Consider the following 26,780-nt stretch of genomic DNA (forward strand, 5'->3'; position numbering starts at 1 on the left):
GGCTGGATGTGTCTCAACTTTCACTGGCCCATTCAGTGCTGGAGGCAGGATGCATAGCATCTTCTTAGTGGTTAAGCAGAATTTTGCTGCAGCTTGCTTCAGGATGGACATGCAATCCGGGAGTGGGCCATATCTCCCATAGTGAAACCGAACGAAATTAGAAAAAGAACGTAAGGTTACGTTATGTAAACCCCAGTTCTTTGATAACAGAGTGAGTTGTTTCACCAACAATTCCCTTCTTGCATTAACGGTAAGAAATCATCCGAATGAGTAGGAGGGTTGGTTGGCCGTGTATATACTGGGTGGGTGGAGCCTGGGCACGGCACAACCGGTCTGTCAGGGACAGACGTGATGTCATTGGAGTTTCCGTAGTTGGTCACGCCAGGGCGATTCCCATAGTGAAATACCTCACTCTGTTATCAAAGAACCGGGGTTTACATAATGTAACCCTATACGCTTTCTTCTCACCTAGTCCCGCCTGTTCAATTTGTTGATTGATCCTTTTATTTGCGTCATGCATCTTTCCTGTCTTCTGATTGGATATTCGTCATCGTGGATTTTTGTCTCGTCTTTCATTCGTTGACTAAAAGTGTCAATCAATTTAATTACCGTCTTCATCTTTTTCCAAGCTTTCCTTTTGAAATTTTGTCTCATTTTCGTCTGTAAATAAATTTTCGTGAAGAAAAAAAAAAGACGAAAATATTTTGTCAACAAAATTAACACTGCTCAGAAGCAGCTGCTTGATTTGCAGAGTCCGTCATTTTCCACAGTGCCAGTTGGACTGTTTGGGAACCTGCAATGGTGCCCTTTATTAGCTGGTAGATGTAAACATTCACCTAGTGATGCACCATCAAAATTTTTATTTGATTATTTCTAGATTAAAATATAGCTTTTAAATGAAATACTGTACAGCTAAATGCCATGTGGAGGTGTTATGTTTTAAAATTCTAGCTTTTAATTAAATTCGTCCATATTGAACCTTTAAATAACTTGTTAGCTGAAAGATAATCGGTTTAAATAATAATAGGTTTAACGCATTTTCCAAAATAAAAGACAGTATCCATCTAAAAGGATGCAGGAGGTTAACGTAAATGAACTGGCTGCATGGTGGCGCAGTTGTTAGCACAGTTGCCTCGCAGCACGAAGGTTGCAGGTTTGAAACTCAGCTGCAGCCTCTCTGCGTGGAGTTGCGTGTTCTCCCCATGCATGCATGGGTTTCCTCAGGGTACTCCGATTTCCCTCACAGATCACAACATGCCTTATAGGTTATAAAGTGTAAGTCGCTTTGGATAAAAGGGGCATGTCCTGCCGGCAGGAAGCCCCCAGGTCGACCCAGGACACGGAGAGGTTACATCTCCAATCTGGTCCGGGAATGCCTTGGGGTCCTACCGGAGGAGCTGGTAGAGGTGGCTGGGGAGAGGACGGTCTGGAGCTCCCTAGTTGGTGCCCCCACGACCCGGACCTGGATAGAAAGTTGTAAATAAAGGCTTTTTAAAAGTAGTACAAACAGCAACCATTATCCTGGTGAGCATCGCGATCGAATTACGTAATGTTCACTGTTCCCTGTTCCAATTTGGCAATTATTTGCACACGTGTGTATTACATACTCGAAAGCCTTACTGTGTACTTCCTGCAAGTGCACTTGGCTGAGGACCGTAGGGTGCAGTGCGAATGTTGGGACTGGGCCTCAAACGATAGGATTTGGAGTCTTGTTTCCTTATATTTGGATATCTCGCCTTGGATTGGCTAACAGCCTCACCACTATATCACTCACTCCATTTGCTTTGCAACATTAATGTTTCATCTCCACAAATAACCCAAGCCTGGAGGATTTCTGCTGTGTGGTGAATTTGCTAATGCTACCATTTAGCTTCTACTAGCAGAACATTCTCTGCAGTTTCCTGGACGCTAAACCAACAATAGCCTTCCTCGTTGCGAGTGAACATGGGTGAGTCCATGAATGTTAAGGGACAATGTGACATAGATCTGTCAGGCTTCTCCAGTTCTAGAGTCTCACCCTCTATTGTCTCTCAGAAGCTAATGAAGGAAATAGGTGTAGGAGACTATTTTCATGTTCAGCATGCATGAATAACTCAGAGTGACCGATTATAACCAGAAAAAAAGATTTAAAAAATGTTTTTTCAGTGTTCCACATTTTTAAAGATGCATCTCTGGGAATATGTGATATTAAACTTGAGTCTACATTGTATGAACTCAGACAGAGAGCATTTGATGAGATAATTTGTATTGGCAGTAACATATCACTCTCCTGCAAACTGAGCAAGGGAACCCTCAGGGGTGTGTACTCAGTCCTTTGGTCTTTACTCTGATGACACATCACTGTACAGCCAAACTCATTGATGATGTCACAGCAGTAGTATGGATCGTGATCAAGGAGGATGAGGTATTTTACAGAGGTGATATACTTAGTGTAATGATAACTATCACTGAGGTTGAACATATTGTAAGAGCTCCCTGTCACTCTGCTCACAAGCTGCTCAACCTCCACCTTTGCTTTGTACTGTTTTGGTTTTTCTTATAATTTGCTCTCGCTCTGGACATGACAGATGTGAGGTCTGATTAAAGAGTGCATTTTGTATAGTTGAGTAAGGTTATTGTTTCTGAAATTACATTATTTAAATTTCTGTTTCCATTCCTTCCCTAATATGCATCTAGTTAAAAGAATTTAAACTTTTGGCAAAGTACTGACATTATTAATTTATTTTGTTTCAGTTGATTTGATTTTTGCCCAATTTACATAATTTTTAATGCAAACCATCCAAACACAGCAACAGCAATGGAAACCCAACTAATGTCTTTGTCTTTGGAAGGGGCATGTTGTGGTTTCAGGCCTGCTGACAGGAGTCACAGTGGGAGGGATGAAACACAGCTCGACAGCGCAGCTAGCTAAACCACACACACAGCGACACACACACACACAGAGTGATCACTCTGTTGCTTTACTTGAATCACACAACCAGCATAAACACATTTGGTCACACACATTTCACACACTCCCACACACCTCAGAAAAAGACATGCCATTTTGGGAACTTGTGGCTGATATAAGAGATGAACATGAAACACGACGTGTGGATAAAAATCTCATAAATGAATGACCTGCAAATACCAACCAGCACATCGCTACCAGGACTTGCTAGGATGTATTTCATGAAGTATTCATGATATATACTATTATTGTCTGTGGGTCGCAGTGAGTCACCAGCCTGTACAGTTGCCATGTTTTTCCTCCTCTCCCACACTCTTGTTCTGCTCCCACCACAGGAGGTGAGTACAATCATTTTCACTTTTGTGGGGGTGCTGGCTGTAAGGCTGTGATTTCTGACTGTGCCCGTCACAGAAGGGGGAGCGAAGTGCTTCCAGTGCAATATGGGGTGATTTCAGCAGAGTGTGTGGGCTGAAGGCGTCGTACATATGGCTGAGCTACGAATGCATGCATGGACATATTTTGTTGAAATACCTTTGCAATATTCAGCTCAATAGGCTCAGGCTGTCCATATGTAGGCTGTACTCATCTACTGGAAATGTTTTGTTTCAATTTGGAGAAACAACAATCGAGTTGTGGATTCTGCTCAAAACTGCAGTTTTTTCCCCCAAACTGTAAACTGTTGTTTTTGCAAGTTGCAATAATGTCAACTTTAGAAAACACCTCATGATTCACAATAACTTTAAAGGTAAATTAGTAGATGGAATTATTAACCCTCTGGAGGCAGGTGTTGCAGATTTGCAACGTTAAAATTTACCTACCTGGTTACTCCACATATTTCATGAGCATTTTTTAAACTCAGAAGTAAAGTACTCCTGAAGGACTTAGTTGTTCGTCCTTTTATCAAAACTTATTTACAGCCTGAGAGGGTTAAAGAGGTCCTTCACTGAGAAACCTTTTTTTTTTTTTTACTTATTATTATTGAAAATCATCAGTAACTCTGAGTTTGACATGCAGGCTGAACATGAAAATAGTCTCCTCTCTCCTGCATTAGCTTCTCATAGGAAATAGTGAAACTCTAGGATTTGAAAATCCTGACAGCTCTGTGTCACACTGTCACTTAAAGTTGTGGATTACTTGTTTAATCAATATATTTTCAGTGGTCTCAAGTAGAAATAAATGCCTTGCAGGCAGAACTGCCGTGGCGGCATGGTGATGCAGGAATTTTGCAGCTTTCGTTCCACCAAGTTTGGTAGTAATATTGCCGCTACGCCGGATGGGAATGCATAGTGCGCCTTGGTGCAACAGAGGGAGGTGACGTTGATCATGTGGGGAGTTACTGCTGAGCTCTGGCAGGAAACTATGATGTAAATAAAAGTGAACACGGCAGCAAGTTTAGCTTTTGTAAAGAAAAAAAATAAAAACAGCTGAGATGATAAACTGGAGAGATGAAGAGCTCCAGGAGCTTTTCTCCATCAAAGCTGGAGATCAGATCATCTGATAGTGCAGGGACTGTGGAGGACAGACACCTGTAGGAGCTTAACTTAATGAGTGCAGCTTTGATTGCAATAAAAAGCAAGTTATTTCAAAGTTAAACAGAAGTCCGCAGCAGCGCAGAGGCCACCCTCGCACCCCCTTTATACCTAACCCTAATCCATTGCCATGGTCTGACCACTTATCTAAGGCTCCCAGGAGCCGGCTCAGAGTTGTGGCAAATTGACAACATTGTTTTCTATAAGAGGCTTGTACTCCCGCCACTGGTCGTTTGTGTCATTCCCTGGGTGTATTTTCATTGGTGGATTGCAGACGGGAGTTGTAGGTTTTCAAGGAGTACTTGAAGACTAATGGAGGCTGACTTTGGTTGTGAGGGTGCTCATTAAGCTCTCACAGAGCTGCTCACACTGGATAGCCACAGACTTGCAAACCACCCTCATGTTCATCGTTTTTTGTCACGATTCTGCTCACAACGAAGGATTTGTCTAGGATGGCTGAAAAATCTACAGTGTGGTGTGGGCTCATTAGAAGTATCCGGAGTAATCAGGTTTCATGTTTTCTTTCTACCTGAAACATAAAAAAGAACACTGGCCACGTCTGTCTGTCATTTGACTTTTTATCAGGAGAATCTTAGGTGTGCCACTCAAAAGCAGTTTCTATTAACACTCACGTGAGTCATAAAAAGCACTTCACCTCAGTCTCTGCTAAAAGGCCGACTGTGCTTCAGTAAAGGCTGTGCCTGTAAAGCAACTTGTTTTTGTTTCTCTGACAGTTCGAAGCTTTTTCTGTGAAGGAGAACTGATGCAGGTCACTCTGCTTCTCGCTCCACTGCAGCGGGAAGCCAAGGTTTTACTCCCCTTTAGCTGACAGCCATCCGATTTCATCTCTTTTATAACACAGTGAGCAGTCAAAGAGAACAAAACGAAGAGTTTTTTCTCCTCGCCGAGACAAGGCTTCTATGTTTTCATCTTTTATTTCCTCCACTTTCTCTTCCTCCTGCCACCCCTCCAGCAGTTACACCTTCCATGGTTTTCTCTCCTGCTTCTCACGTCCGTGCTCTTGAGATGGCAGCTCTTGTGAGCATCAAGGGTCCTAAGGAAAAACTCTGAATGTATGAAGACAACATATAAGAAAACAAGAGGCTGTCTCTCTCCACCTATCAGTCATCGGATAACCAAGTGCTCATGGAGAGCAGAGGAAGATTAAAGGGGTTGTGCAGAGGCAGAAAGCAGAGGTGCTTCAGCTCCCAGAGGTCATTTGGGTGCCTTTGAAAGCATTCAGGCTTTGCTCCATCTGACCTGTCCTTAACATGAGAAGCTTTCATCAGTCTCTGCAGAAAACAAGAGCCCACTCCAGATCAGCGTTCCAAATTGGAGGAGGGATTTGTGTTTGTGTGTGTGGAGTTTTCATACTGTTATGTATTATTCAATGCTTTTACTCTTACAAAAGCCTTTCCCTTGATCTCACACAGAAATACTCAAGCAGCAGTGTTCTTTTTTCTTGGTTGGGAGAGATGCTGGAGACAGATTTGAAACAGAATAAAAACAATGTCCTCAATTATACGTCATAATAATTCATTATTAAATTATCCTTTTTTAAGTTACTACAATAAAGCACTTCCTTTGTTTTTACAGAAACCAAACATGTTAAATGTATACGTTTTTCTAGTCCGACCAATCTAATCCTTTTACTCTTACCTACTGATTTACTAGCAGACAGAAGAAAATGGGAGGAGAGAAAAAAGCTTGTCATGAAGAAATCCCCCTCATCTTTAAAAAAAAGAAATATTTTCTGCATATTTTGAGTTTGCTCAACCCAGACAGGCAAAAGCAAAGAAAATTATAAGCCTAAGAACACACACACACACACACACACACACACACACACACACACACACACACACACACACACACACACACACACACACACACACACACACACACACACACACACACACACACACACACACACACACACACACAGGTAGAAAAGGCATATCTAAATCATTTGCACAGATTATTGTTTTATAAAAAATAAACTGTAAAGCTCATCCTCTACCTGTCCTTTGATTGAGCATCAGCTGTACTTAATGAAAATACTTTAAACCACTAAGAGTTGTTCCATAATTTTTACACTTATTGTCTACTGCTAATTCTGATAACTTGTTACTATTCAAGGAAAATTTAACATAAGAAACATGCTGCCTTCTTGTAGAATTTAAATAAAGATACATTTAAAAAAGAATTAAGATAGAATCCAAGTACTGAAGGAAAAAAAATACACAAAATACAAAATGGACCTCAGGGCAGCCGTGGCTACGATGTAGCTCACCACCACCAAGGTGTGAGTGAGTGTGGGCATGGGCGAATTACTGTTTTTGTTGTAAAGCACCTTGGGGGGTTCTAGGACTCTAGAAGGTTCCATCAAATGCAAGCCATTTACCATTTACCTATAGCGCATGTTTGACCTTAGGTTGTGTTCTAATTTTTGACTTTTGTAAATATTTTGTTTTTCATGAATGCTTCAGGAATCACCTTCGTTGGATTAAAGCAAAAAAATAAAATAAAATAGCTGCTATTTGGAGAATAAAATGATTTCTAAAACTGAGACAGATGTGTTTACTCGTGAACAACTGCAGCTGTAAACTGCTTAAATATGAATTAGAATAGTAGTGAATTATTAGACTTTCCCAAACAACCTAAATTTAGACTGTTATCTGAATAAGACAATTCGATAAATCCGTGTTGCCACTGAAGTCACGAGTGACTGACTGACCTCTGACCGCTCTGATGAATGTTTAGTGACACGCGTCTGAAGAGTGGTTCCCAGAACCAAAAGAACAACACAAATCAGATCTTTAATGCTTGTTTCTCTCAGAGAAACTGTGAAACTATAACAGCAATCTCCTTAACTGCTGAGGTGAATACGGGGGTTAACAAGCTCAGCAAAGCAAATAATTGGTACAAATAAGTCATTAGCACAGTGGAAGGGCTCAGATAAAATGTGAAGGAGCTCTAATTGAACATGATTATAAACTTCCTTCCTTCCTCCTCCATCAGCTGAAGCTGTAACGAGGAGGGCCTCACAGATAATTAGGATCACAGGACAAAAATTGTCACTGGGGAGAAAATCAACAGGAGACAACACAGCAGGAAGACAACATGAAGAATAAAACATGATCTTGACACTTTCTTTAGTAATGCTTCTTATTAACCTGTGATCTGAGTGAACTCTGTAGTCAGATTGAGAATTACAGTCCCAAAATTCACGTCAATAAGATCAAGGCTTTAATTCTGTCTGGGCCTGAATGCTTGTAAACAGCTGATGATTCTGTCAGCTGATTGTTTTGACTATAAACAGTCCGCCATGTTAATTACAGCATCATGGTACAGGAACACAAACATGTCAACAGACAGCAGAAAAAGTGCATCACAGGATTTTCCACAACAATTTCCCCACCCCTTCTACTATGAATATACTCTGGGGGGGGGGGGGGGGGGGGGGGGGTCTGCTGAACCAGGTTTTTCGTATAACCTGTCGCTCAACGTTATTTCTGAATGCAGAGCAAACACCGGAGGCACATTAGAAAGTGCACAATCGAGGGCAAACATCACAGATACTGTTCACGGGAATTTTAAATGACATTATAATAAATGGAAATGACAGAACAGCATTGTTTGTTTTTCGTGTTTTTACTCCCGTTTTTCTTGTGACAAACGTTTCAGATCAACAAATAGATATCAACATCAGATAAATAATCTGTTACTTAGTTCTTTTTTTCACAAAGCTTAGTAAGAAAATAGCAGACACTAAGCAACTCTAGTAACTCTAGCCATCACCAGAGTTAGCTGGTGTTGGTGGCGACACTTCCATTTATCTACAAAAGAGTAGCAGATAAATATACTCTGAGTAAATATCAAAATAAGGTTTACATGTTATGATTTTATTCATTAAGGGGTGGGACCCAAACCAACACCGACTCATTGTTAAGAAAATAATTTTCCCTATTGATAAAACATGGATTAACTGTGAATAATCACATCATTGGGCTCAGTTTTAACAGACACACAAATCTAATTACTACCAGAAATGTAGAATTAAAAACATCACTTTAATAAGTCCTGTGACAACAGGGCTGGACTGGGACAAAAATTCAGCCCGGGCATTTTGACTGGAGACCGGCCCATCACCTGTTTTTTTTTTGGAAAAGACATTAAGCCTTACGCTGTTTCTGACACACCAACGTACACTTTCTTATTGGTAGTATTTATGTATCAATCTAATAAACGTAAACCTACACCATCCTTCCTATCCTGGTATTCTAAAAAGTAGGGTTGGGGGTAACTGATTATTTTTAAAATGATTATTCTGACGATTATTTTATCGAATAGTCGACAATTCTAATGACTATTTAGATGATTAATCTAGTGATTACTTTTCTATTGCACAATTAATAAAAACCAAAAAATTCTCAAATAAATTCCTCCAAAAAATTGATAAGTTGTTACTGTAAGAGAATAAACACTACAGGCCTTCCATTTTGTATAACACTGCTTTTATTGTGTTGCGGTTGTTTATGTTCTGGTGACGTGTAGAACTTGGGAGTGCAGGCTGCTGCCTGAGAGGTGGTTGGAGACAGAGTGTCTCCATGCTGCTTTGATTTGTTCACTTATGTGCATGAGGCAAGTGGTGTTACGACCCTTCCTGGGGAGTCACGTGTTTCTCCTATTTTAACTGTAAATCCTTCTAGCTGTTATATTTATAACAAGAAACAGATATTCGGACGGAATATTTTCATGTTTATTCGAATATGATTGTGGAACACACCCAGCATCATAATAAATGAAGTAATATTTATGCCAATTTAAGCCTTTATGGGTGACCAGGACTCTGTGATCAATTTTTGGCAAGGGAAATTATCATTTGTTGCCATTTTTGAGGTGTTTATGAATGTGGAAGACACCCAGCATCCTGTGATGGCACTAATAACATCAAGAGATAATAAATAAGGTAATATTTAGGTCAATTTAACCCTTTACACGTGACCAGGACACTGTAATCAATTTTTGGCAAAGGAAATTATCTTCTTTTTTTTCTTCTTTTTTTTTTGCCATTTTTTGGGTGTTTTTGATGATACAGTAGGCAGTATGAGTACAGTAACATCAACAGATAATACATAAAACCCTTATTTGGTCAATTTTAGCCTCCATGAAAATCTTAGCGATTCAATCACTTTTTGGCAAGTAAAATGCCATTTTAGTTGTCTACAATTAAATCATCAATAAAGAATTTAAAGATATTTTGAGGCGTTTCTTATAGGTAAACGGGAGGGTGTGGTCTATTTGGCAAGTGACAATCTTAATTTTATGTGCTGAAGTGCTTTTATCTTGTTACTTTTAAATAGAGCAACGTAATGTATAGATAGCAACCTACACAGTGTCATTAAAGCCAAAGCTTGATCATTTTAAATACTTTTTTTCAAGTAAAAATGTGCCCCAAACTAGTTAACTGTGGCTCCATGTCAAGTGGACTAAAGAAAGGAAGGGGAAAAAATTAAATTGCTGGAGAATTGTTTATTTCCATTTATACAACATTTACATTCAATACAGGGTGCCATTTTACATTGCTTATTTATTTTTTTTAGTATCAAGGCTGTAACATAAAGAAAGCCAGTTCTTACCACAAAGTTTGTGGCACAAACCATCTTTCAATCGCAAATATTGCAAAAAGGATTAATATATCCTCATTGTGAACGTTTAAGACAAATAGCAACACTTAAAACAACTTCCGAACTGGAAAAACTAATGTGGCAAGGTGCAGAAAGGAGAGCGCAGGCGGGATTCGATCCCCAGACTTCCGGTTGAGAGTCATTCGCTCTAACCAGTCAGCCAAAGAGACATCTCCTTAGCCCAGTAGCCAGGGCGCATGATCAATCGGGACATTGTGACAGGACACTCACACAGCCACATCTTCCTCCCTCTTTCCACAAGCACATCCTCGTGCTCCCGCGCAGGGTGCCACAAACACTGCCACACTAATATCCACGATAAACATCTGTTTAAGTACCGGAAGAGGTTATCTTTGCTTTCTGAATGTCCATATTGCTAGATATGCCGAGTTTTAGGGCGAAATCCTGGGGAATTTTGTCTAGAAATGCAATTACCTAACCGTGCGCGATCCCGCGGTGGCTAATCATTTTTTGGCAGCGAGTCAATTTAACAGGGGCGGCGCGGGCAAGTTGTCCGCAACAACTAGAGGCCAGGAAAAAAAAAAAAAAAAAAAAACAGACACCGGCCCATAAAAGATGAAAGGGTCGGCCCAGCGGGCAGTTGCCCGCTATGCCCTATGGTCAGTCCAGCGCTGTGTGACAACATTAAGCACGCCAAGAAAAAAAAACCTCAAAGCAACACATAGTTTCCTGTTGGAAGAAGTCAAAATCTACAGCACTGCAGGTGTCATTTGGTTATGGAGTAAAACCGACATACCAACAGTTAAACATGGTGGTGGCAGTGTGGTGGTCTGGTAGATATGGATAAGTGTTTGCCCTTAATAAACTAAAACGTCCTTTCACTTATGTTAAGTTTGATTTTGAAATGTGTTAAAGCAGAAACAGATGAAAACCGGAACAAAAACGTTTGTTTTTCTGAGAAAATCATCACGTAGAACTTCTCTGATTGTTCTGAGCCTGAACTCAACAGTTGAAACATTGATAAATGTACAGAAGCACCTTTAAGTTTCTAAATATGCATATCCTTGTGTTTGTCATCCAGCTGCTAAAACCTGTTCTGTTTAGATATGTTCTTTATTGAAGTTTTAGAAAATAAAAGCATAACTACTGTGATTTAAACTCCAAATCAAGTCACCATTATGAGAAAACAAAAAAAAAGAAGAGGAGGAAGGAAAGGTCGCACCAGGTTGGAGAGGAGGTGAAATGAGGCCGGAAAGCTGACAGAGAAGGAGAGGGGCTTTGTGCTCCATGAAGAGGTCATTTGTTTGGGCGGGTCACGGTGGTTAAAGGGCCAGAGGGAGGTGAGGTACCAACTTAATGTGACAGGCACATGAGTATGTGCCTGTTCCTGGGATTTCTAAGGGCTTTATGCAAAGCGAGAGGCGAAAGGGAAAATTGCTCATTCAGTGTTGGGTAGCAGCAGAGCCGAGGAGAGTCCAACAATCAGGAACTCAAATCACTGAATGCACAACCACACCGAGTGTAGGAGAGCTTTAAGAAATCAATATAATCAGAGGGAAAGTTGGATAATCAGCTAGCCCTGTCACTGATGACAAATAAGCAGATTTTTATTTATTTACAAAAAAAAAAAAAAACTGGAGGCCATGGGATGTTCATGAGTGCATTTCCTCAGTGAGGGTTATAAGAAATACTGATAGTTGTTATTTCAAATATGTCTGCAGCAAACCTCCTCTGTTCAGTTATGTTCTAACTCACTTGACACACAATGCAGCAGGTTTCATGTGCAGTGGCATGGTTACAAACACAATCCCACTTTTTTCAGTGAAAACAGACAAACGCACAAACTGAATCTAGTTCAGGCTGGTGATAAACAAAATCTAATGTTTGAACAGAAAAGAGACCCCTGAAATCTCTTCAGTCTCTTCCTCAGGGCTCCATCCTTGGCTCACTGCTATTTTTGATCTGTATGGTTCCTCTGGGGGGAAATTCTGGCCAAGCACAGAATAAACTACCACCTCTGCGCTGATTATGCTTAGCTCTTCAATTGCCAAAATGCCACTTACATGCTCTCTGATTGCATCACTGAGGTTACAATTTGGCTGGCCACAAACATCCTGAAACTGAACAACAAAAGACCAATGCAATCATCTTCCACCTTAAACGTCCTTCCCACCCACCTAGTGTTACTTCACTCCAGTCTTTATGCTTAAAAACCTGTGTAGGATTCCGGGTCATACTTGACTCTGATTTGTGTATGCCGCCTCAAATGCTACTGTGGAATTTTGCTTCTGCCAACTTCACTGCACAACACGGTCAAAAGTTATTCTAATGAGACCTCGCTTAGAGTTCGTCATTCAGGCCTTCATTACCTCTTGACTGGACCACACTAACTCCAATCTAATTGAGCAAACGCCTCCTGCCTTAACAGGATGCAAAAAGTGCAAAAAGCAGATGCTGGGTTCCTTATGGGCACTGATTGACGCAGTCACATTACCCCTATCCTGGTCAACCTACGCTGGATTCCAGAGCAATGCAGGATTCAATTCAAGCTGCTAACTCTAGGTTAGGGTTAGGGTTGCCTTGATTGACTTTTCTCCTCTCTGTCTCCATGAACTGCTTGCCTTACACCCCGGCTCACTCCCTCTGGTCTGCTGACCTTAGCGTTTTGGTTGTGAGGAGGTTGGTGTTGCCAAAGTGGTCATACAAATCGCGTGGGAAGCAAGCCTCAACACATGCTGCCACCAGACTATGGTACACTCAACCACTTCACATCAGGAAGGCACCAACTTTTGAAAACACACTGCTTTAGCCTAGCTTTTAGACTCTGACATTACAAGCCCAGGAACCACTGACCCCTATGGCCTCTTCAGCACTAATATCCGGCCTTCCAGTCTTTCATGAAGAGATTTATGCTGTGTGAGTGCCATTTCAGTTTTAAATGATTTGCAGAAGTTAAAGAGACGTGGTTTGGTTTTATTGTACATGGTCATGTTACATTAAAACGTCTAGTAGAGTATCTGCCTGGTGCCATAGTCAAACAGGTTTAGGATGCATCAGGGTCTGAGTCCATTTGTAAACATACATGCAAACAGTGACACTTTCCATAGTCAGCTCTGCCTTGGAGTAAAACCGCCTTAGGAAACAAGCAATTTCTACAACAGCACAGGCAAAAAGCACTTCCTGTCCATTTGCCTTGTTCCTCAGTCTGAGATTTTATCCCACACACACACACACACACACACACACACACACACACACACACACACACACACACACACACACACACACACACACACACACACAGCGTATTTCCTCTCTCGACCTGTCTCACACACCATTACCCCTGTGAAGAGACGAGACAACCCGAGCCAGCGGGGAAGAGGGAGGAGGGGTGGCATCATGGGTAATGTCAGTAGACACATGTCAAAAGTACAGCCTCTGTCTTGAAAAAGCTGTGTGTGGTGTGACAGCAGTCCGCCTGCCGCTAGCCCTGCACACCCCCACCCATTCACCACCCTCAACTCCATCCAGCCGACACAAAAGCATCCTATGTTGGCCTGGAGGGGGAAAGGCAGCGGGAGAGGAGCCAGCAGGGAGGGTCATCAGCACTGCTCCACGAGGATAACTGCTATTCCTCTTGCGATCTCACCTCACTGCACAGCTATTGTCCTCAGGTGGAAAGTAAAAAGGTTTTGTGCGTCTGTGTGTCACTGAGAGGCAAAGCATGAATGAGCAGTTGTATGTGTGTGTTTCAGATGATAGGGATGGTGTGTGAGTGTGTTCGTGTTGTGGGGCTGAAGTAGTTTTCCACTCAGAACACAAAAATCACTTGACAAACCTCTCAACCCTCTGAACCATCCTCTCAGAGCTCCACAGCTACGAATCAAATAATTGGCTCTTTAATGAGAGAGTCATCCTGTGTCCGCATGCTTCTCTGACCTGACATGGTGATTCACACATCACTACAGAGCCCATGGACAGAAATATAGACAACAGGAGCTCAGTGTGGCTCAGTTCCAGTCGATGCTCTTCTGCTTGGAGGCTCAAGTTAAACCAGTTTCTCACTGGGCTATCATACTTGGCAACTAATTATGAGCCGTATTTGTGAGGGAGTTTCTCAAAATGTTTGCGAGGGTTCTTTATTGTCTTGTCTGAACCAAAAGTCTTTCCTCTATTTACAGGGTTTTTTTAGATGTTCAAGTAGTCTTCATTAGTCTAGAAATTTAGAAAGACCAAAGCTGAGGCAAAATGATTTTGATTGGACACGCTCCATTGCAGCATCAGCAGGCTTGATCAGTCTTGCCAATCACAGCATTCTATTGCTTTGGTGGGCGGGAGGATGTAGCAAAGCGGAACAACTAAGATGGCAACGGCTCTTTTAAAACGGCTTTGGCATCAACTTTGGACTATTTAGACTTGGGCTGTCTTTGACTCAAGAGTAGATCGAGGTACTTGGGTCCTTTATTTAAAAAAAGGATGTAGTTGTATTTTCTTTGTCAGTGTATGACAGACTGCTCTGTTGATTGATATCCTTACCCCGGCTTTCCACGGGAGCCGTCAGCAGCACGTTACTGCAGCAGCACGTCATAGCTGCTGATAGGATCCGCTGTGGTCAACAGAACCTTTTCCACTGGAGTCGTCGGCAGCCGTCTGCAGCGCGAGTCGGCTGCGTCTCAGGAGCAGCATGTCGCGGCCTTTACGCGCCGGTTCTATTTTCTACGCGCGACGCCTCTGAAACGGGTCAAGTTCGACATTTTTGGGGAAGGAAAGACAGGAAATCGAACGCGGAAATGGAGAGAAGCTCCCGAGATTTTCAGAATAAAGAACGTACTGCATTCCGGTTGCTTTACTTTTAAAAACAGTTACTAACTGTGCGGCCCCGTGAGAAGTTATCACACAGCTAGCGGTCTCCTTTGTTTTTCAGGTCCGTATTGGCGATTATAAAACGGACAGAACATAAAACACAAACCATGTTGTAGTTTTCTCCTGCTTGTTGTTGTGTTTACTGACGAAGTCACTCGTGTGACTTCGTGCTCTGTCGGTGACAGCTGCTCCCCTGCTGCTTCACGTCTCGTGGGAAGGGCCAAGCAGCAGCTTATGCGAGCAAGACGTGCTGCTGCAGTAACGTGCTGCTGACGGCTCCCGTGGAAACCCGGGGTTAGAGGTGATAATGTCACGTTGTTTGTTGTCCAATAGCATGCAGATACCATTTGAAAGACAATTGTAGATTTGATAAGTCAAGTGGTCACACAGGATGCGCCATCGTGCTTGAGATAGAACTGGCGCCTTTCTTCTGCCTATCTTCAGTGCCTTGGTTTCTGGGACGGTGTGGGCATGGTGCAGCTGCCTCTGGCAGTGCCCTAGGCTTTGGTCTTCATGCCCAATGCAAAATCATGCCAAATATTTTCACTAAATAGTCCCACAGTAGTACATGTTGAAAAACCACATGGAACCTGTCTCGGACCCTTTTCAATTTCAAAATAGTTACAGCCACCGTGGGTGTCTGGAATGTGTCTGAAACTCTTCCAGTTTATTTTCCATGAGCTACTGACTCAATGGGATTATAAATCTTTATTTGACAGACAGCAGCACAGATTAAAGTTGGACAAGTTACACCAACTAAAACACACAAACCTAATCAGAAAACTACATTTATCTGCCTAAATTCATCAGAAGTCTTTAAAATTTTCTAAACGACCTTCTTCTTAACTTTCAGGTCTCTTGGTGAATGCCTTTTTAAAACTATGGACTTTTAGAACTGACAACATGAAAATATTTAAAATGTGACAAGCAAATTTTCAGTTATCTCACTTTGTTTGCAATAACTGTTTTAATGACTTGGCCATATATCTAACTTTTTGTGCACACACCAAATTTTACCATGACAGTTTTACCAGTGTTCACAGAATTATGTCTAGTCACCAATAATTGAATTTTTGTGTTGTTGTAGTTGATAACGCGAGCCTGTGAACTACATTCAAATTGCAGAAAAAAGTGGCCCGAATCGAAATTTTAGCCAACAATAAAAAATATTTTTGATGGTTTTAGCAGCACAGATCTTTTATTAATCAGACAGGTTACTTTTACTATGGTCCTAAATAAGATACACGTGTAAATTATGAATATATAAATGACCAGAACCAAACACAGAATAATTGTTGATGAACAGGAACATGTTTCTTTGTCCATAAAATTATTCTAAAATCTGGTTACCAAACAAATCACAGATATTTCATGTTTTTGCCCAACTGTCAACTCCAACTTATCAAGAAAAGACGAGTTGTATTTAGGATTTTTTCAACTTGTGGTCATTTTGATGAATATTCAGCAGTTGTCAAATTTTCAAGAGTATCTGGATGCACAACAAACCAGTTGAGCAACTGGAAAATCCAAGAATTTCAGATAATGAATACAAGACAGACACAGCACTGTTACCGGGTTTGGCCAAAGGACACTACTCTCACTGATGTCCTCACAAAAACAGCATCAACATGTGAAGGTCTAGGTGTAATCCCATCTGTGATGGATGGTGGTGTAAGCATCATGGTTTGGGCCTGTGGAGTCATTTGCTAAATCAAAAGCATGAAATGAGTCAGCAGTAAATGTTTTTGATTGTATATGTATGTCTACATTTGCAAATAGACAATTGAGGATAGAATGCTAATTAAAAAATCCCATGCATTTTAAATTACGATTGACAGTAAAATGGGAGGGATGTATAAAAGCAAAAGCTTTTTTTGTCAGTATAGTTCGAAGTTTGAACCAATTCCTGCTTTCTTCAGTCAAATGCAGATTCATTGAAATCTGCACCTCACTTCTAATTAGGAGGCAGTATGAGAAACGGCAACAAGCGGAGGTACTTTGATGGTTCTATGCTTCTGGTGTTACGGTAATGATTCTTAATCTCAGAGCACAGCAATCACAAACACACAAAAACAAAATAAAACAAAAATCTTGTGAAGAGGAAAGTCATTTTTAATTTTCAGGATTGTTTATGCTTGCCGAGCACCAGCGCCGTTTTGTTTTTTTGGATCTTTTTCATTTTTGTGTCACACATTAAACGGGCAACACTGACTCAAAATATCCTTTTACACAACACATAACACATTATATAGCTCGTAAAGCTGACCACTCACTGATGTTACATTTACCAAAAAACAGTATACCAACAGATGGCTGCACTTCTGTTTTTAATTGATGGATTGAAAGTGCTCGACACCTTTTATCACAGAGACGTAAAACAATGACTGGATGGAGTTTTGTATTTCCCTTTCAGTCTCTTCACAACAAGACGGGGAAGAGGATCATAAGAGGCACAGGAAATTGCCCTCATTCCTGCTGCAGACAAAAGAGTTTTGACTGCTCTCATGTAAACTGTTGAGTGTCACTCAAGATGTTTTCAAGGCACGGTCCCGGAACACTCACTCCCCCTGTTGGGTATCTTCCCTGAGATGCTTCTGCTGGAACCAGAAACCTGCAATGCCGGACAAAGCAAGATATTGTTGAACACCAGTAACCAAACGTCTTTTGTTATCCGTGACTTCAAATGGAGTTTTTCTGTTTGGGACTCTGGTAGTTTATCCTAAAATTGAAGTGGTAGCAGCCAGCTGTTTCTCCTCTGATAATGAATGGCAAACCTCTAACACCAGTGGTGTTCTGTTGTTAAATACACACCTTCATCTCCTCACGCTTAGACTACTGCAACTCGTTTCTAACTTGTCTGAGTAAAACCTCCCTGAACCGTCTATACAGAATGCCTGTGCTCGGCTTCTGACCAAATCATTCAAGTACACCCACATCACCCCGCTTCTCCTCCAGCTTCACTGGCTGCCAGTCATCTTCAGGGTTCCTTTTAAGATCCTGGTTCTGGTCTATAGGGCCTTACATGGACAAGCACCATCTTACATTGGTGATATTCTTAGTCCCTACACCCCCAGCAGGTCCCTGAGGTCCAGAGACCAAAGCCTACTGGTTGTGCAGCACACCAGACTAAAGACCAAAGGTGACAGATCATTTGCTGCTGTGGCCCCCAGACTCTGGAACTCTCTCCGCCGAGCCTGAGATGAGTGGACTCAATGGTCTCCTTTAAAAAGCAGCTGAAGACTCACTTGTTCAAGCTGGCTTTTGTATGACCCAAGCCCCCACAATGCCGCTCAGAAAATGGTCCCATCCCGGAAGTAAGAAAAATTGCAGTTCCACCCTCATCCGCTGGGGGCTGGTGCCAGAAGCGAGCAAATCCTCATTGACTCCCATGTTAAAAATGCCGATTTCACAGCAGAAATAAACATGTTTACAGCCTGGTGCCAAAACATGTTTTTTGTCTAAATTATCTAGTTTATACTCATGACAACTCTGAGGGGGGTGAATTTTTTTCTCACTCTTCTGTTTAAGTGTATTGAAAGCCTAAAATTCTGTATAATTAATGAGCATCCGACACACGTGACCGCCGCCTCAGACCCACGTGACCACAGAGCTAGCTCCGTGGAAAGGCCTCAGTACAGCCTCGGTCTGGCTTGGAAACTGCTCCGGCATTTTGAGTCTCTGTGTTTGTGTATTCTTCTTTGGATATTATTGGTGCAATTGTTGGACAAAATGACTTGCAGTGGTATTAATTGCACTAATAGAGCGTCCAAGGAGTCTCCACTTCATTTTTTTCGGTAAGTTAAAATCTATATTCGTATTTTATGTCACTGCTACCTTTAAACTAGCTGAGTTTACCGAAGTAGCTAGCTAACTATCAGTTTAACATGTAGCATGTACTGTTTAACCATGAAATTTAAATGTAAAATACGGTAAAATAATTAATAGGGCATATTTAGATGGGTAATAGGGTAAAACCCAGTGCATTTAAGATAAAAATGGGTTGAAATATGACGGAGCGCTAAGAGGGAGACTTCTGTGTCCATTCTTCCATCCGGTAATCCCCAGCGGTCAGGCCGGGCAGCCTGGACGATCCGGCGCCTATTTGCTGCGCCTAGCTGCTGCGCGGTCTGACCGCTCGTGGAGTTTTTCATGTCTGACTTTAACCGCATCTAATACTGTATTACGGCGTGAGCGCAACAGCGACAACTTAATATCGATGTGTAAGCAGCCTGAGTGGTAGGGTGTTTTCATCTGAACCCTCCAGCAGGCTATGCTGCACTATTGACGTGTTAGCGCGCGGCGCTAACAACTTAGCGACGTGACATGTCTCTGAGAAAGCGTAAAACACGGACGCTTCTTCTGAAGCGGAAAATAACACCTCTTCTTAAGCAGAGCAGGATGTCGCCTCGGCTCGTTCACGGCCGAGCCGGACTGAGCTCGATAACATTGACCAAGCACAGCCACTGGGCCGTTGTAGCTGCCACCAGGCCTGCTGAAGGAACTCCAGCGGGTTTCATCAGACTCGTAAAGTTTCTTGTTTTTGCTGGGGATTTCTGTATTTTACCGCTCCCTCCTGCAGTCTTCCCCTATTAAAATTTAAAATGTGTAACTTTATGTATTGTGATGAATGACTAATATTCATGTTAAACTGAAACGTTAGGCATTTAGGGGGAAAAAACAAAATAATAAACATTATACAGATGTCAAATAAATCAAACTGTAATTAAACTATATATTTTCAAAGTCATATAGACAGCATGATGGTTTGTGTGATCCGCGCGGTTTCACTTACACCCCTTTAATGATCAGGCTGTTTTTTATTATTTTTATCAGCTGATAGCAGTTAAAATTATGGTAAAAAATAATTTTATCTGTTTTTGATAACTTAATGCCCAGGAAGAGCATCTTCCTGGGCATTAAATATAACCCAAATGTTTTATTATGAGCAGATCTGATGAAGGTTTAGACAAGCAGTCTGCAAAGTAAAACTTGTTTAGAGTCCAAACTCTTACTAAAGCTTTTGAAAAGAAAAAATGGTTGAATTTTGAGAAATATCCACAACAGGGGAGCGAGACCTCTGAAAAATGTATATTTTCTCTGAATTCATAGAATAATGTGAAGATTCTGGGAAAAGTTGGGATTCTGAGATTAAAACGTAAATCTTTCTAATCATAATTCTGGCAGTTTTTGTGTCCTTCTGCTGTGGAAAGTCGTGCAACATGAAGATACTGAGAAGATGCTTACAACCTGTATTTTTATTCCATCCATAAATAAAATCATGAGCTATTTTTTTAATCCAAATTTGATCCAAAGGGCCATCGTTGGTTCCAGACCCGTTCTAGAACATTCCTCTAATCTTAAAGTCATCATCAGTTTCTTCCTTTTAACAAATATTTATTTGTTCAAATATTTAATATTTATAACTGGAATATTTGTTCCTCCCTCTCCCACTGCAGTTAGTCCTGTCCTGCAACCCTGTTTTTGCAGCTTAGTGAAGCCAACCATCACTAACCTGGGGGTGGTTTTGGACCCAGAGATGCGGATGGACTCCCACATTAGCCAGGTGGTTAGATCCTGCTTTTCCCGGCTTCGCCAGCTACCAAAGATGAAGTCCATCCTGAAAGACGTGTCATATTTTCTCCCCAAGCTGGACATGACCGTCATGTATCGGTCCAAAATAGTGTGATGATATTGTGTTTTTGTACATAACAGACTTTTTAACAGACAAATTTGTCGCATTCTCCTACACCTCTTCACGGGCTCGCCACAGTAAATATTCTATTTGGCAAGAGATAAACTTTATTGTATTTATCCTAGTGAATCTATAATTAAACGGGTAAACTAGTAGTAGCACATCCAACATCAAAGAAAGTAAAATGTTATTATCAGGAGAGGGAGAATGTTTAAGTGGTTAGCAGCAGTGTGCTAGCCGATGGCCCCCTCCATGAGGCCACCACAGCTCAGCAAAACGTCATTGTAGCTTCTTCTGGGGAGAAAAACACTTAGAGAAAAAATAAAGTTAACAGCTGAAATAGCAGGAAATAATACAGTTAAAGAGCAGATTGTAGAAGAAAGAAACCCCTGGGTTAAACTGGTCTGTCTACTGCATAATGCTGAACTCTAACATGTGTCCTCAGGGAAGGACCTGATTGGTGTCCAGAACCTGCTGAAGAAGCACCAGGCTCTGCAGGCTGAGATCACAGGTCATGAACCTCGCATCAAGGCTGTCACCCAGAAAGGAGAGACCATGGTGGAAGAAGGTAGAGCAGGTCTGGTCCTGACATGTTTCTGAGGTGTCTGCAGGTTCTGGCTCACTTTTTTTGGGTCCAGGTCACTTCGCTGGTGAGGAAGTGAAGACTAAGCTGTCAGAGCTTCATGGACGTTGGGACACGCTGAAGGCCAAGGCGTCCCAGAGGAGGCAGGACCTGGAGGACTCTCTGCAGGCCAAGCAGTACTTTGCGGATGCTAATGAGGCCGAGTCCTGGATGAGGGAGAAGGAGCCCATCGTTGGAAGTCCAGACTAAGGGAAAGACGAGGACTTGGCCGAGGTATGGAAGTCCCTTCCTGAGAAACTCCAATCGCTTTTCTTTGCTCTCTTTCCAGTCCTTCATAATTAGTGTTTCTGTATTTGGCATTTCCTTCGGTTGTCTACCAGACATCGTTGCTCGTTTGAGCGTCTCATGGGTTAGGAGTAGAAGTGCTGGCCTCGCACAGGAAGTGATGACAAACGTGTTCCCGTCGCTCTTATTTCAAACGGTTTACAAGCTGTGATGTGTGTTCCCGCTGCAGAGCAGCCATGACACGTGGCAGCCGGCAGAAGGCTCACGCTTTTCCACTAAACACCCGCAGAGCTACGTCTGCGGTGAACTGAGCAGGGTTTGTTTTACGGTGGCGGATCCGATTGGACCATCGCTGCGAGAAAGCTCCACTTGTGTCAGACGAGCTGAAGGTTCTGATGTTCTGCTCCACAGGCTCTCCTGAAGAAGCACGAGGCCCTGATGTCGGACCTGTCGGCTTACGGCAGCAGCATCCAGGCCCTGAAGGAGCAGGCCCAGTCCTGCAGGGTGAGTTCAGAATCCTCGGCCCGTCAGAACATTCTTATCCACCACGTTCTAACACCAGACCTGTTAACCCGACAGCAACAAGGTGATCAGCAGGTGCTTTTGTCCTGCAGGACCTGAAGGCCAATGAGTCCCGCCTGAGGGACATCAACAAGGTGGCATCTGAACTGGAGTCAGAAGGTCTGATGGCTGAGGAGGCTCCTATGGTTCAGGCTCAGGTGAGCGTCACCTGTCTGCAGCAGCTGGTCCCTCTCACTTCCTGGTTTAACTCTGCTCGTCTCTGTTTGTAGCAACAAGAACATCTGGGTTCTGCTCCTGGAAAGGTGCGTGTTGTCCTCCGCCTCCACCAGAACCAGACGTGGTGTTTATGTTACCACTCATTTGTTTGTTTACAGGATGAAGCCGACTCTAACACGGCGTCACCCTGGAAGGTGAGTTCATTCAGCTGATCAGAGGTCACCTCTGATGGCAGCAGTCACGGCCGACCGTGCTGACATCACACAGGAATTCAGGTGACCCGGCAGGCACCAGGTTTTGGTGAAAGTGGGGACATGTCAGCTGGTTGCCATGGCTAGTTATCTTTATGCATCTGTATGACTGCTGACTGGTGTGTGTTTCCTGTGACCTTTGACCTCAGACCGTACGGTTGGGCGTTCAGACGACGGCTAACTTTAATTCCATCAAGGTAAGAGGAAGCTCTTCCCTTCCTGTCTGAGCGATCCGTCTCCAGGTTTCTTCGTCCGGCGTCCAGCCGGCGTCCACCTTCATCTCATCTCACTTCATTTATAGTGCAATACTTTCACATTATCATTTTCCCACACTTCTGTATACCTGTATTTTGTTGTTTTTCAATAAAGAATGACAAATTATTTAAGTTTGGTTTTTGTTGCACACAAATATATATCTGTAAAAAATATCTACAAAGCTAATGTTTACATAACAAGTATGATTGGGTTTTGCAATACGGCACTCAAGTTTATTTTAGTAAGATTTTCAAACCAAGTAAAGTTAGTAAAGAACACATTTCTATTGTCTGCTAAGAAACTGTTGGGATTTAAAATGGGCCTGTTGTACAAATAACTTGTAAATGATTATTCCTCACTTTTGTCTTAACCAAAGAAATTCCAGTAATTGAGCAAAAACATTTATTTTTAACACTACATTTTATAAAACAGGGCGCAAAGTGTCGGCACATGTAGGTATTTATGTCGATGGTCCGCCCCAACCGAACCAGGAGACACAGACGTCAGGGAGGCCAAGGTTGTCTCTGCAGCTCTCTGGGCACCACGCCTCACTCAGCTGTCTCCAATGATCCAAATGGCTATGGAGGAAAAAATAACAGGTTTGGCCTAGCTGTTTAAAGTACAAAACCATTCATGAAGTGGTCAAGACAAGTACTTGGAACTTACACGCTGCGTTGTGTAGCTGACGTTGGAGACACACAGGCTGCCATGGTGACCTTTTAATAGATCTAAGAAAAAAATGTAATAAAAGAATGAAACTTAAAAACTCCCAGACCTCATGTCATATTTACTCATCAGCTATGGCTGATTTGTTTGGATCACAGTGAGTTACACTAATTCTAATATATTTTTATTTCTATTATACATACATACTTTTTAACTGTTATTTTCACATGACTGTTATCAGGCTCTCTTGTTCTGGTTCTGATGATAACTCTGTGTCTTCCAGTAAGTTATCTTGTGCTTACTTCATCTGTATAATGTCTCTTTACTTTTGGTAAATTGTACTGAGTCCAGAATAAAGGCTAGTTGGCTGTACAAGATACAAACAAGTATTACGTTTTGGAAATATATGAAACACCGCCAGCATCTGTTAGAGCCTGTGGCGGGGTGCTGAGGGCCGGCTCCAGCCCAGGAATGAGCTCTACACGCCGGCCGGGAGGGTTTGAAACACCGCCATCCTCTCCTCTGCTGGCTGTAAATTCTGTTATGGTTACCGGTGCTTGTGTTGCAATGTGAAACGCTTGGTCTCAGATTTTGTAAGAAAGATAATAAAATGTCCCCCCAAAATACGACTTAAATATATTTTCTCTTCTTCATGATACATTTAATGGCTGGTGCGACTCAGGAGTGATAGCGCCAAAAAAAACTACTGAAAACTTGCTCAAAGCAAAATGTTTTCATTACGGAAATAAATTATAAACTTACCGATTTAAAACTTTTTTAATACAGGTACTTCTCACGAACAGGCGCAGAAAACCTCCACCTAAACTCCGTGTAAGGTTCAGGTCGATGGGTGTTCCAGTTAGCTCCGGTTGGGTTGAAGCTAGGTGGCTACATCCGTTAGCTCGGCTCCCACCTCCGCTTTAGCTTTGGGTTAGCCAGGGTTAGCTTCAGGTTAGCTCGTAGCTAGTTCGCCTGGGTGTCGTCACTCGAGCCCAGCCTTACAGCCACACCCTCAGCGCCTCCTCTCTTCCCTTTTATGGAATTGTCTGGGCTGGACGGAACCTGTGACACGGTCAAAATGGCGGTGGTGGACACCTCCCATTATGGACAGATAACGTGAAATTGAAGCCTATGGAATCGAATTGTCCAGTATATGTACAGTCTATGGTATGACCTTCATCATCCTCTCCTTATTCTGCCTTTCTCAGGATCCACTGATTTTCCTCTTTTTAATCACAACTCTCTCTCTCTCTCTCTCTCTCTCTCTCTCTCACACACACACACACTCACACACACACACACACACACACACACACACACACACACACACACACACACACACACACACACACACACACACACACACACACACACACACACACACACACACACACACTTATAGGTACATAATTAGAATGCTGTTAAAAGGCTTGAAAACATGTTCTAATACAGCAAAAACGTAAAACATTCATCAAATTCAAATCAACATGACAACTAGATTTGAATTACTGACTCAGGGCATCTCATGAGCACAACCTGAAAAATCCAATCTGCAGATGCTTTAGAACACTGAGCTGAATGATTCTTTTGTAATTGTTTTTTGGGGCAGGTGCATTTAAGGGTGCATGTAGCTAACTGCCTATATGGTGGCTCCTAGCATCCCCCCTGATTGGGTGTCTGTGTTCAGGCACCCTAACCCATTTAGAGAATTTAGAAGGCATTAGTTAGTGATTTAGGTCCTATTCAGTGGGTTGCCACGGTGGACTCCCATAGATGTGTCCTCATCAAACACACATTCACACACTAATCCTTGGGTGAATTGTAACCAAGCATTAGTCCGAGCACAAATCCTTCTCCATGCTTTGCTAAACATCAGATTGTGAGACACCATCTGGACCTCTCTCCTCAAAAAAAATGAGATTTTGTCAAACCAGCTTGAGTTAGTACACAATTCTAAAACCACGAAGAACAATCAAAGACCCCAAAAGCCAACAGAAGAGGAGAAGCCCAAATATTGCCCCATTACTCATCCTCTGATCCCAAATGTGATGTCCATTATAGCACATTGTCCATAGGGGTCGAACCAATCAAATACTGGAATTTATTTGCATGTGAAAGGGTTCTGCCTCAGAATATAGCATCCAGGGAGATGGCCTTGGCTCCGATATCAAAAGATATTCAGCCGTCAACAAAGAATGGCCATTCAGACAGGCGAGGAGGGAGGCAGCGCTTGCTGAGCCGTCACAGAGCTCATTTGTTCTCTTCTGTTTATTTTAAACGCCCCCTCTTTTTTCCTCTTTTCTCCAGAGGCCGCCAACATGGATGGGTGGGTGACTGACTGGGAAACCTCCTTCCATCGCTCCATCCCAGTGGGAGAGATGAACAGCGATTTGAATTGTAGTCAGAAAAGGTTTTGATTTGCATGCATTTATCGGTCAATCAGCACTGCTGGCAATCATCAAACTGTCATTGTGCTGTTGTTTTCAATTAATCATTCAGTTTAACCCCCTCAACCGTTGTTGTCTAGCTGTGCGTGTGTGTGTGTGTGTGTGTGTGTGTGTGTGTGTGTGTGTGTGTGTGTGTGTGTGTGTGTGTGTTACAGTCTATTTAGTTTCACCCAGAGGGGGAAAAAGGAAAAGAAAAAGATGATCTGAGGAGAATCTTAATCTTTGCCACCACCCATCTACAACCTCCAGGGTATTTCTTGAAGGCTGTCTGAGAGGAGGGGCATTTATAATTACATAGGTGGATTAGGAGGTAGAATGGAGGCCAAATGCATTAGTTTTGTCACCTCAAGAGAAGCAGGGGGAGGTCAAGTCATTCAGAAGGAACCTCAGGTCTTATACAAGATGGAGGAGTAGAGAGAATAAACATGCGGCGGCAGATCAGATGGGTGTTGTGTAGCAAGGTGGGAGAAGAAGAGGTGAGGAGAGGAAGGCAGCTGTGGAGCACGTCCAGGACATGAGTGTCTGGGTAAAGGCTGGGTAAAGAAGTTTAAATTCTCACATTCAATTGGAATTTTTCTCAAGATGATTTTCCATAATTCCACACTTAATGTCATTCTATTTTCTCACCTAAAAAGTGCAGAAAATATTCTAACTTTATTGAACGTTGATGCTTTTTTAATAAAAGACGACATATTTTTTTAAAACTTATAAATAAAATTCAATATAATGAAAGTGCTTAAAACATCTGCCTTCTTGTGTGTGTTTCACAAAAGGGGAAACAGCCATCATCGAGTCGTTGAAGTAAGCAGGAGGAAGTCCATCCATCCATCTTCCGCTCCCTTAGCTCTTCCTAGGGGAACCTAAGGTGTT

General features: G+C 42.2%; 1 protein-coding gene and 1 long non-coding RNA gene across 4 annotated transcripts; one reads left to right on the forward strand and one right to left on the reverse strand.

Annotated features, from left to right (window-relative positions):
* The first annotated feature begins 21,363 nt into the window (after positions 1–21,363).
* LOC139071786 (spectrin alpha chain, non-erythrocytic 1-like) lies at positions 21,364–22,923 on the forward strand. 3 transcript variants are annotated; one of them, XM_070554881.1, is made up of 6 exons: positions 21,364–21,541; positions 21,965–22,057; positions 22,168–22,272; positions 22,345–22,377; positions 22,450–22,485; positions 22,692–22,923. In XM_070554881.1, the coding sequence occupies exons 2-6, from the start codon at positions 21,992–21,994 to the stop codon at positions 22,767–22,769; spliced, it is 318 nt and encodes a 105-aa protein (XP_070410982.1). In that variant the 5' UTR covers positions 21,364–21,541; positions 21,965–21,991; the 3' UTR covers positions 22,770–22,923. The 3 variants fall into 3 exon arrangements, with proteins under 3 accessions (XP_070410982.1, XP_070410980.1, XP_070410981.1); XM_070554879.1 differs by having other exon boundaries at positions 22,345–22,485; XM_070554880.1 differs by lacking the exon at positions 22,692–22,923 and having other exon boundaries at positions 22,345–22,590.
* Positions 22,924–23,185: 262 nt separating this feature from the next.
* Positions 23,186–24,455, reverse strand: LOC139071787 (uncharacterized). The gene is made up of 3 exons (XR_011521604.1): positions 24,226–24,455; positions 23,464–23,525; positions 23,186–23,375 (listed from the first exon to the last, which is right to left on the reverse strand). It is a non-coding gene; the product is annotated as an uncharacterized lncRNA (long non-coding RNA).
* Positions 24,456–26,780: the final 2,325 nt, after the last annotated feature.

Source organism: Nothobranchius furzeri, chromosome 9 (assembly GCF_043380555.1).
Source record: "Nothobranchius furzeri strain GRZ-AD chromosome 9, NfurGRZ-RIMD1, whole genome shotgun sequence".
In the NCBI taxonomy this organism is placed as follows: domain Eukaryota; kingdom Metazoa; phylum Chordata; class Actinopteri; order Cyprinodontiformes; family Nothobranchiidae; genus Nothobranchius; species Nothobranchius furzeri.

Coding starts and splice junctions, on each gene's coding strand:
- LOC139071786 (XM_070554879.1), top strand. CDS start 21,992: ATGTCGGACCTGTCGGCTTACGGCAGCAGCATCCAGGCCCTGAAGGAG. Junction 22,273..22,344: donor CTCCTATGGTTCAGGCTCAG/GTGAGCGTCACC, acceptor CTCTGTTTGTAG/CAACAAGAACATCTGGGTTC. Junction 22,486..22,691: donor ACACGGCGTCACCCTGGAAG/GTGAGTTCATTC, acceptor CTTTGACCTCAG/ACCGTACGGTTGGGCGTTCA.